We start from the raw sequence: 12,340 nt of genomic DNA, 5'->3' as shown, positions 1-12,340 counted from the left end.
CTTATGCCAAACTCAGCCAGGTTGTAAATGCAAAGGAAAAGTTCTTGAAGGAAATTAAAAGTGCTACTCCAGTGAACATATGAATGAGAAAAAAGCAAAACAGCCTATTGCTGATATAAAGTTTTAGTGATCTGGATAGAAGATTCCAAACCAGCCACAACATTCCCTTAAGGCCAAGGCCTAATCCAGAGCAAGGCCTTAATTCTCTTCAATTCTCATCAATTAATTCTTTAATTAGATAGGGGTGCCCTTCCCCTTCCCAATTAATTCTTTAATCAATTGATGAAAGTGGCTACACCAACCAAACAACAGACTTTCAACGTAAAGGAAACAGCCTTCTATTGAAAGAAGATGCCATCTAGGACTTTTATAGCTAAAGAGAAGTTAATGCCTGGCTCAAAGGACAAGCTGAACCTCTTATTAGGATCTAATGCAGCTGGTGATTTTAAGTTGAAGCCAATGCCCATTTGCCATTCTGAAAATCCTAGGGCCCGTAAGAATTGTGCTAAATCTATTCTGCCTGTGTTCTATAAATGGAACAACAAAGCTTGGATGACAGCACATCTGTTTACAGCATGGCTTACTGAACATTTGAGACCTACTGCTCAGAAAATAAGAATCCTTTCAGACTATTGCTCATTAACAATGCACCTAATCACCCAACAGCTCTGATGTAGATATACAAGGAGATGGATATCGTACCTGCTAACACAACGTCCATTCTGCAGCCCACCTATGGATTAAGGAGTAATTTCGACTTTCAAGTCTCATTATTTAAGAAATACATTTTGTAAGATTGTGACTGCCATAGGCAGTAATTCCTCTGATGGATCTGAACAAAGCATATTGAAAACCTCTGGAAAGGATTCACCATTCACCATTCTACATGCCATTAAGAGCATTTGTGATTCATAGAAAGAGGTTAAAATGTCAACATTAACAGGAATTTGGAAGAAGTTGATTCCAACCCTTATGGATGACTTTAAGGGTTTAAGACTTTAGTGGAGGAAGTAACTGAAGATATGTGAAAAATAGCAAGAGAACCAGAATTAGAAGTGCACACTGAAGATACAAATAAATTGCTGTAATCTCATGATAAAACTTGAATGGATGAGGGGTTGCTTCTTACAGATGAGCAAAGAAAGTGAACTTTTTTTTTTTTTTTGAGCCAGAGTCTTGCTCTTGCCATCCAGGCTAGAGTGCAGTGGTGTCATGATAGCTCACAGCAACCTCAAACTCCTGAGCTCAAGCAGTCCTCCTGCCATGGCCTTCCAGAGTGTTAGGATTACAGGTGTGAGCCACTGTGCCTGACCAAAGTGGTCTCTTGAGATGGAATCTACCCCTGTGAAGATGCTGTGAACACTGTTGAAATGACAACAAAAGATTTAGAATATTACACAAACTTAGTTGATAAAGCAGTGGCAGGGTTTGAGAAGATTGACTCTCAATTTTGAAAGAAGTTCTACTGTGGGTAAAATGCTATCAAATAGCATTGCATGGCTTGGTATATATAAAGGGAAAAAAAAAAGGGAAGAAAACCAGCATTGCATTCTACAGAAAAGTCTTCTGTGAAAGCAAGAGTCAACTGATGTTGCAAGCTTCATTGTTGTCTTATTTTAAGCAACTGCCACAGCCACCCCAACCTTCAGCAATCGCCACCCTGTCAGTCAACAGCCATCAACACTGAGGCAAGACTCTCTGTTAGCAAAAACATTACAACTTGCTGCAGGCATAGATGATCATTAGCATTTTTTAGCAATAAAGTATTTTTTAATTAAGGTATACGCATTGCTTTTTTAGACACTGTTATCACACACTTAATAGACTATGGTATATTATAAACATACCTTTTATATGCACTGGGAAACCAAACAAATTGTGTCACTCAATTTATTGCGATATTTGCTTTGGCACAGTATTCATTTTGTAGGGGTGTCTGGAACCAAACCCTGAAATATGTCCAAGTTATACCTGTATAATACATTCTGTTTATCCATTCATCCATTAATGAATACTTGGGTTACATTCACCTTTTGTCAATTGTGGCTAATGTTGCATTATTGTGAATAGTGTTGCACATGGGTGTACAAACATCTCTTGAGATGTTTTTAAACTTTCCCTGGGATTTGATTACGCAGCGATGGTTGAGAGCCACTACCCAAGGCAGTCCCTGGAGATTGTGAGGGGTCCAGGGAGGAGGCGAGCTACCTTAGCCAGCTCAGTCGGGTTGGTGCACGCTGATTACAGTGCTCATCACATCAAGTAGTCAGCAGCGAATACACCAGGAGGGTGGGGTATGTTTGTTTACCACAGTATCTCCCAGATCTAGCTCCCAGCCTATCACTGGGTATGAGCTTCTTAAGTTGCTGTTGATTGCTAATCAATAATTAGCAATAATTTTTGAAGACTGCTAATCCATAATTAGCAATAATTTATCCTACTATTAAAACCAATCATCTCTTTCTGCTACCAGAAGTCACATACCATTGCACGTTGGGCCACGCTCTCGTCTATAGCCTGACCAGAACTCTGGCCTGAGCCTGAGTCAGGGTCTAAGATTTGTGTCAAGTAAAATCACAAGTGAGAAAGAAACCCTGGATCCCACGGTTGCTGTGGCCCGTCGCTCCAGTTTCTTCCGGGACAGATGCTCCAGAAAGAGTAGCTGTACTCACCCCTTGCATCTGAACGAGAGGCCTGATCTATCTTTCCACAAATATCTGCTCCCCCATCCCCATAACCCACTTTAAAAAAAGAAGCAAAAAATGTAGCCGTACTTTTACTGAGGTGGGTTTTGCGGGCTCTGTATTCATGTCTGTAGCCCTACATTCTCGTGTTTACTTTGGTTTTAATTTTAACCTGAGTTCCCCCAAATCATTATTTTATTAAAACCGATGGAAATTAAAAAGTAGGCTCAGATAAAAGAAATGCCAAAACACCCGAGAGAGAGTGCTCCTTAATTCCACACTGAAGTCTATGATCGCGTTTGGAGAGAACATCTTTGTAATGCGAAGCAGTCGTGTAGCGAATTGAGAATGTTCTCTGCCCCTCCCCTTCCTCTCTGCAGCCACCAGGCGAGGGGCAAGATGGGATTGGGACACTTGGACGTGCCTTGGTGGGTAGAAGAACAGGACTGACCCTTCAGTGCTTGTTAAGTATTTCCAAGACCTGGGACTCATCTCATCCAAACAATCTACTAGTCAGGGCCAGGATTAGGGGAGGCAGGCAAGGCAGGGGCAGATCTTATCTTTATTTAAAATCTGAATATTTTGTTCATCAAGGTTTTTGGAGGTATTAATTTTGATTTTTTTAATTGCATTAAAATTATTTATCTTGATTACTGAGTTTCTAGCACCCCTCTAAACACCCTTTGCGTGCTCAGAGGAAAGCATGATGGCGCGCTCTCTGGGTGTACCTCCCCTCAGCTCTCTGCCCATCGTGACAAATGACGCCCTTACACCTGTTGGCTCTGCCGCTTCTGCCCCTCCGCCCCCTGCCCTCCAACCCCTCTGGCGAAAACCCCGCCCGGCATCGGCGAGAGAAGAAGGCCCGTGAAGCGTGGTGGCCTTTTCCTCCCAGGTCTTTTGTTAACTTCATTTTCGAGCTTCGCAGTGGAGACGAACACACCAGGAGCAAGAGCCCATTTCTTTTTAAAGAAATCCTTCGTGTAGCAATCACGGTGACAAATGGCGCCCCCTGTGGCAGGCCACAGCCAGTGGAATGCTCTGCAACCTCAAGGCAGCCCGCTGACGCGCTAGGACACAGAGTTCCAAAGTCGTTTCAACTTTGCTAACTGTGGCAGCCTGGACAAGTCTCTAATATGGTAACAAAGTGGACAGACCTTTAAATGTAGGTATCTCCCTGTTGCTGATACCTCCTCCAGTCTAAAATCGTGTGGAAGGCGCAAAGCCTTGATTCTGGGCTCCTGTGACCTGGCATGACCCTTAACCTGCAAGGGTAGCGGGAGACCCCTGAATTTCAGGCCCATCTCTGTAAAAACCCAAGTGGGGACTGTGACCACTCATTGATTCCTTGACCCCCGGGTGTTTTTTCTACACTGCTTGCTTCATCGTCAGTGAACCAATGTGAAAATAAATTACCTGAGTCTCTGTTGCCATTTTAGCCCATCTTCAAAGTCTTGAGGGTCTAGCCTAGCTCAGCCTCATTAATATTATAGCTCAGCCACTATTAATATTATAGCTCAGCCACTATTAATATTAATAGTGTTTCATTACTATTATTATGCATGCACCCTGACATCATAATTACTTATCTCATTGGCCTGATGAAAACATAATTACACATACAAATGGTTTTACAAATAAGTAGCATGAGAAACACACTGACACACTGACCATATTGTTTAAACAATCGCCACAAGACCTGACCACATAGCCTTACCAGGACCGTGTGCATCCCGGTGTAGAGCCTGCTGAGACACACCAAGGTGGAAAACACCACGGCCATCATCAGTCTCAAAATGAAAGGGTACTGCGGGGGAAGAAGGGAAAACAAGGAAATGAGACCACACTCGGGCATACACCATTTGATGACACAGGTAGGAAAAGCATTCATTGTGCAGTGATTGCTCATCTGAATCATGCATTCCATACACCAGCAATTTGATTATCTAAAAACATTTTTTTAAATGGGGAAATGAAAGAAAGTACAGGGAGATGCCTAGGAATATAGTGCCTAGGAATATAGGAAGGTTCACAACATATAAACATGCAAATAAGACAGTCAAAGTTGGCCTTAAGACCCGTGACCACAACTATTGTGCTGGCAGTTCTAGTGGACTGAATAAATTTTATTTCTACCTGTTCTTAAATTATAAATTAAGAAAGAAACAATTTAACCAAGGGGCATGGTAGATGGCCAGTGCTATAATCTGAAAGTCACAACAAGCAACTTCTCTGCTTCCTGATCCATGACATTTAAGTAGCTTATGACAAAAGATTATATACAGTCAAATGTATTCCTTATAAATGTCCCTTTCCGATATAGGAAATGGGGTCTAGAGCTGCAGCGGTGGGGCAGGACCCTGCACTAGTCTGTCCTTGGCCACCACATTGGGCTGACAACAACCTGGAATATGGGACATCCCTGGGTTTCTGGGGTCAAGGGTCAGGGCAAACAATACTGCCATTTACCTACATGATTGCTAGAGTTAATGAAGTCTAAAACTTCCAGTGGGTAAAAGGTTTAAAATTTATGAAATTAAACACAAAATCAGCATAATAGGTCTCAAATAGGAGAAAGAAAAACTTTGACTGCAGTAATAACTTTCAAAAACTCTTACTATAATTGGCATTTAAGTGGATATTAAGTGACATGCTTTTATTTTCAACCTTTATTAATCACCTGTCATTTAGACAGTTCTAGAAAACTTAAGAGCCATCATTTCTAGTGGCAGAGCTCTAACTAGGGCTGAGGCATCCTAGGAGGCTAATTTGGGCACAGATTCTTTGCTACCCTGGGCCCTGGGGAGTCTGGCAGAGGGATTTGGTGGAATCATCTCAGCCCTGGAGAATCATTTACTAGGACCACAAACTCTTTGTGCATGTTCCAAACAGGATGAGAGCACTGATTCCAGTGCTGTCTCGTCAGGCAGCTCGGGGAGATGACATACGCAAGGTCACCCGGGACAACCCATGTTATGCTAGTTGTCCTGGTGTCATTATTAATGGTGCCCACGTTCACGCTCAGGCACAACCTGTTTTGGATGCTAAATTATATGGTCGCTTGTTTGTGAGGCAACTGCCATCAACAGCTCAATAGGTTTCAGTTCCCCTCAGGGTTTATTTCATAAATCTTAAAGTCCCACCTCGATTTGCTGCCTCATTATATTGGGAGCGTTGGACCCTGGAGGGAGAATCAGGCCGCCTTACCTGGTATCTGTCCATAGTAGAGATGAGGAAGGTGAAGGCGATGGCGGTGGCCGCCATGGCGTGGGTGGATGGCATTCCGTATTCCGCAATCACTCTCTTTTCCAGTCTCACAACGGGAGGGGAGGAAGGACGGGGCCACTTCAAGATATCCTTGGCCACCTGACCAATATACATCACCAACTGCAAAACCAAGGGCTGAGGTAAGTCTAACCAAGTATGGAAAATGAAGGAATTTCTCAATGTCATGGATTTATTTGGGGGTTCCCAGTTTTTTGGCTGAAGTCTCTTTTCTCTCTGACCACCTACTTATTGGGTAGGACATTTTAGTTGGTAAAAAGAGAACAGGCTTTCTGGATTCCATGGACCACTGAGCTACTAAGATATGACATTAACACATACGTTATTTAATCATATATTTTAAAAAACACGTATATAGATCATACAAAGTACTGGGCACTGTTCTAAGAGCTTTACAGATATTAACTCACTTCATCCAGTAAAACCTGTAGAAGGCAGACCCATTTTACAGATGAGTAAAACCATCGCACATGTGTCCACAGACACAGCCAGTAAGTGGCAAAACTGGGATTAGAATCCAGGAATTCTGGCTTTGGAATTTGTGCTTTCTACTACCCTGAGATGCTACCTCCAAACCCAGGACAGTCCTGTGCTAAAGATGTCTAATACTGAAACCAGGCAGGGCTTGTTTTCAAATTTTAACCACAAAGCAACTGTTCTTACAGAACTTCTAGTTAAACATTTTTTGAATGCCACTGTTGTATATAGGCAACGTACTGGATTTAATTTAACTTAATTCCATAATCAGGAGCATCCGTCAAATAAATGGCATGAGTATTTTCAACTCTAAAATAAAGACAACTCAATATGGGTTTTTTTTTCAAATGTTTTTTCCATGAGGCCACTAATGAGGAAATCTTCCTTTTTTTTTTTTTAGGCAGAAGATAGAAAACAGAATTTGATGTATATTAACAGCAGATTAATTTATTTTGTTAAAGACAAAATCACAGGAAAATTTTATGAGCTATGATGAGAAAGGAAAGAGCAGCATGTTCACTTAAGTACCTGCCTTTGCAACTCAAAGTTTTGTCTGAGGACTGGCAGGACCAGGGCCACGTGAAGCTGTTTTAAAATGCAGAATCCAGGACCCTCCTTAGACCTGCTGAATTAGAATCTCCATTTTCACAAGATTGCCAGCTGATCCTGTGCACAGGAGAACGTGAGAAGCACCATCCATGTGCACAGGAGAACGTGACATTCTCGCACAGATCACGTTGTCATGGGTTTTTGTCATAAACACTTATCATGACTGCACTGATCTTGCTAGGGTTTTAGTTAGCTTGTGATGGATAAAGTTATCTTGCTTTGGAACCCAATCCTCCATGAAGGGCTATTTCAAAATAACTTCGATTAGTCGGCTAGGATGCTTCAGGAGTTCCCACATTCTGGTGCTTTCTTTTAACTCCTTTACTGGCTGGTTAATTCTGAGCATTATGCCAGCAAACCCAGTGTCCCCCCAGAAGGCGCTGCATATGTTTTTGTGCTCCACTGCCACTGTGCTCTGGGTTAAAAACCAAGAACCACTGCCCGTGCACAGCAGGCCAAATCCACAGGCTATAAAGCCTCAGTGACAATGGTTCTGAATTCCATAGCTGCAATTTCTAATCGGACTTTGAAACTTAACCTCTTTACCATCCCCTCATTACCAGGAACTACTCTCCTGGAAACCAGCTCACTCTTTTTATGTTTTTGCCCCCTCCTGGGAACCTGTAAAAGCCACATGTAACTGACTATTATCTGGGGAGTTGAAAAACTTGCAGATATTATCGACTGAGAATTTTTCTCAGAAGCTGCTTGAAATATATTTCTCAGCCCCGCCCCTTCCTCAGCCTCCAACATAAACAAAATATTACAGGCACAATGACTGATTCTAGTTCACTCAAAAATACTTAAAATCCTCAAAGACCGGAAATCTTTAAATCATAAAGTGAAGACTGACTGGGTAGAGCACACTCAGATAAAGTTTAATTTCTTTGAAGTTTATAAGTTCTTTTGACTTCGTTTATATTTCACCTGCTATGTTTGAAGGACGTTTTTAAAGGATTAGGACAATTGTTCATTCCATTTAAAAATATTATCACAGCTATACATTGTTTATGAATAATAAGTTCCACATAACAATGACTGTAATCACAGCCCTCTTTTTAAACAAGAGAATATGGTCAGAGCTACATTTTCCAAGTCTCGGGGGAAGAGCACCACTCTGAGAATGCTGAGTCCTATCTCTGCCATTGCCATCCATGACAGTGAGCTTATGATGTACCAAGCCATGTATTATTAGGTCCCTATCCTTGAGTATGGAAAACAGTAACGCCAAAAAAAAGAAGAAGAAAGAAAAAAATCCACAGAATTCTATGGGCATGTATATATACAGACAGACAGACAGACAGACAGACAGACACTGACTCTAATTCAATCTGGAGGGCCAGAAACACTGGGCTGGGTGGTAAAGGAAGATGGTTTAATTAAGATGAGGGACAGGCAGAGAAATATTCAAGTCGCAAGAACAGCAGGAGCAAAGGCATGGAGAAGTGGCACTAGGTGGTAAATCGTAGGAGCCACTAGGAGGTGAGGACCACTAGAGTTTAAGCTATGAGGCACACCACTGCGTGCTATCAGCTGTTGGTGGGCTGTGGAGAACCTGGAACTCGTATACGCCACCAGAGGAAACACAAAATGGTACCATCCCTTTGGAAAACAGTTTGGTTGTTTCTTTAAAAGAAACTATACTTAACATATATACTTACCATGTGATAAGTATCTTAACATATACTTATCATATAATCCAGCCCTGCCACTTTTAGGTATTTACCCATGAGGAATGAAAGCATATGTCACACAAAGACTTGCACATGAACGTTCATAACTGCAGATTTTTTATAATAGCCCCAAACTGGAACATTCCAATTTTCATCAACAGGTGAGTAGATAAACAAACTGTGGTATAATCGTACAATTGAATACTACTCAGCAAGAAAAAAAGAATGAACTATTGACACATGCTCATGACATGGATGAACTGCAAAATAATTACGCTGAATGAAGTCAGATCAAAACAAATAACAAAACAAACAGTACATACTAAATGATTCGATTATGTAAAACTCTTGAAAATGTAAACTACAGTGACAGAAAGCAGAGGAGTAGGTGCTAGGGAGGGCGGAAGAAATTACAAATGGGCATAAGAAAATGTTTGGAAATGACAGATACCATCTTGACTGTGGGAATTATTTCAGGGAGAGGTACATATGCCACAATGTGCAAACCTGTACCTTTTAAATACGTAAAAACCTTGTGAATGCACTAAAAACTATTGAATTGTTGTGCTTTAAGTTGGTGAATTGTATAGCATGGGAATTATACTTCAGTAAAGCTATTAAATATGTACAGTATATTATATGTCAATCACGTCTCAAAAAGTCACTCGAAGCTTTTCTGAAATGTAAGGAGCAGATGTCTGGGGTGGACCCAGCAATGAGGCACCGTGTTGTCGAATGGCCCTTTAGCCTACTTGGAGATTCCAAGCAGAGGCATGGCCAGGGCTGATCTGCAAGTCTGATAGATCCTCCCTCTGATGCCAAGGGTAGAGTGGGGATGAGGACATCTGGACTGGAAGGAAGGACATCAGATAAGGGAATGTTGCAAAACTAGGGTGAGAGAGAATGGGATAATGTAGGTCAGCAGAAGTGAGGGAGAAGAGAGATTTGAAAAATGTTTTCCTTTTCTCTCTTTTGTAAGATGGAAGAATGTTGAACAAGTGTAAGGTGAATGACAAACAGGGAGAAATTACATCAATAAGAGAGGAAAAAAGAAATGGATAGAATATAGACCCAGAGGTGATCAGGAACGTGGAAATGCTTTTTAAGATGAGAAGAGCTGAGCCACCAGTCCTCAACTCGTGGGTGGTCTCGTGGGAGGCATTCTCGGTGGGCTCAGTGACTGTAGGCACTGTTGGCATTTGGAGGGGAGATGGCCAGGGATACAACATGCCTTCCAACACATAGGACAGTGCCATTCTATGACAACTGCTTTTTGTGTCCAATGTAACTCTAGAGTGTTCCACCAGATATTTATGCAAGTGAAAAGCCCATTTGTAATTCTCTGAATTAAGAGCCTAACTCTGTTTTACAAGTAAACACTGTTTTATAAGTAAATACTTTCTTGCAAGGTGTGAACACACACTGATGTTTTCAAGACTAGAACGACTGTGTAGACAGAGGGAAGCTTGAACTTTAGTTTATTTGGAACTTTATCAAGATTGTTCGCCATTGGAAGAAATCAGGTCAGCAGTGGAAATGCTGCCTACTGTATTTGAGATTCCAACACTGCACATCTGTGTGCCAGCCACAGCTGTCGGCACATCCATGGGGATGCTGCTTTATAAACAGTAGAGTCGAGTCAAGGATCCTGATGCCCTATGAGATATCCTAGTGTAGATATGCCCTAGCACTTACCTATTTTAAATTAAAGTTATTTTTATTATAAGTCATGTTATTGTCTAAAAGTTATATTTGCAAGTAAGCCAAAGTATCTGTGAATTTTATTTCGAAAAAATAAAAGGAATATTATAACATATTGAGAATATAAAAGGAGGTGCTATTATGCTAAGTTTAGGAAGCCAGACACAAAAGACCACACATTATACGATTCCATGTATGCATAATAAAATATCCAGAATGCGGAACTTCATAGAGACAGAAAATAGATTAGTGGTTGCCCAGGGCATGGAGGCCAGAAGTCCGAGATGGATGGGCAAGCAGGGCCACACTGGTTCTGCAGGCTCTAGGGCAGTGTCCTTTCTTTGCCCCTTCCAGTTTCTGGTACCTGTCAGTATTCTTGGATTTGCGGCCGTATCACTTCAATCTCTGCCTTTGTGGTCACATCGCTTCCTCCTCTTCTCTCTGTCTCCTCCTCTTCTATCTCAACTCTCCCTCTGCCTTTCTCTTACAAGGACACTTGTCATTGGATTGGCCCACCCAGATAATCTAGAATGATCTCCTTGTCTCAAGATCCTTAACTTAATTACATCCACAAGAACCCTTTTTTCCAGAAAAGGGAATGTTCACAGGTTCTGAAGATTAGGATGTGGGTATATTTTTTTGGAGGTCACCATTCAACCCACTACACAGAGTATGTATTTAGTGCGTGGAGTGCTATGGACCAGGCATTGTGCTAGTTTGGGGAATACTATAGAGAACAAGATAGATATGATCATTGTTCTCATAGAGCATAGGAATTGAAACATCAGAAGCAAGCATGCTTAATTTCTTTGGATTTTTTCCCAATAAAACAGCCTCATCATGCTTTAAAAAAAAGAAAAATAAAAGAGGTGCTCAGTCTGACAGAATTGAAAAGTTTGATCTAAGTTTTAAAAACATTACTATAGATGTTCAACGTTATAAGTCATTAGGAAATTGCAAATTAAAACAATAAGGAAATACCACTACACACCTATCAGAATGGCTAGATCCAGAACAATACCAAATGCTGGTGAGGATGCGAGCACTAAGAACTCTCATTTGTTGCTAGCAGGAATATAAAATGGTACAACTACTTCAGAAGACAATTTGGCAATTTCTCATAAAACTAAATGTACTCTTCTTACCATATGATTCAGCAATCACACTCTGGTGTTTATGCAAGTGCATTGAAAACTTACGTCCACAAAAAAGAAACCTGTATGTGGATATTTATAGCAGCTTTATTTATAATTGCCAAAACTTGGAAGCAACCAAGATGTCCTTCAGTAGGTGAATGGATAATTTGTGGTTCATCCAGACAATGGATTATTCTTCACTGTTACAAAGAAATGAGCTATCAAGCCATGAAAAGACATGGAGGAAACTTAAATGCATGTTACTTAAGAAGCTCATGTGAAAGGGCTACATACTGTATGATTCCAGCTATATGACATTCTAGTAAAGGCAAAATTATGGAGACAGTAAAAAGATCAGTGGCTTCCAGGGGTTAGGGGGAAGAGGTGATGAACAGGTAGAGCACAGAGAATTTTTGGGCAGTGAAATTATTCTGTGTGCTACTATCATGAGAATACATGTCAGTACACACTTGTCAAAACCCATAAAATGTACACCACCAGGAGTGAACCCTAATGTAGACTTTAGACTTTGGGTGATAATGACGTGGCAATGTAAGGCCACTGATTATAGAAAACGTACCACTCTGGTGGGAGTGGGGGAGGGAGGCTGTGGGGGAGGGAGGGGTGGATAGGAGCTCTGTACTTTTTTTTTTTTTTTTTTTTGAGACAGAGTCTCACTTTGTTGCCCAGGCTAGAGTGAGTGCCATGGCGGCATCCTAGCTCACAGCAACCTCAAACTCCTGGGCTCAAGCAGTCCTTCTGCCTCAGCCTCCCAAGT

General features: G+C 41.3%; 1 protein-coding gene across 2 annotated transcripts in view; it reads right to left on the bottom strand.

Moving 5' to 3' along the window:
• Nucleotides 1–12,340, bottom strand: part of SGPP2 (sphingosine-1-phosphate phosphatase 2) — a 106,423-nt gene that overhangs the window by 22,683 nt on the left and 71,400 nt on the right. For both annotated transcript variants that reach the window (XM_012741938.2, XM_012741939.3), the window contains exons 3-4: nucleotides 5,889–6,068; nucleotides 4,399–4,488 (exon numbers count right to left, since the gene is read on the bottom strand). In XM_012741938.2, the coding sequence (XP_012597392.2) occupies nucleotides 4,399–4,488; nucleotides 5,889–6,068 (270 nt within the window). The remainder of the gene's footprint in view (nucleotides 1–4,398; nucleotides 4,489–5,888; nucleotides 6,069–12,340) is intronic.

Source organism: Microcebus murinus, chromosome 8 (assembly GCF_040939455.1).
Source record: "Microcebus murinus isolate Inina chromosome 8, M.murinus_Inina_mat1.0, whole genome shotgun sequence".
Taxonomy (NCBI): domain Eukaryota; kingdom Metazoa; phylum Chordata; class Mammalia; order Primates; family Cheirogaleidae; genus Microcebus; species Microcebus murinus.
This window is presented reverse-complemented; position numbering and strand designations above follow the sequence as displayed.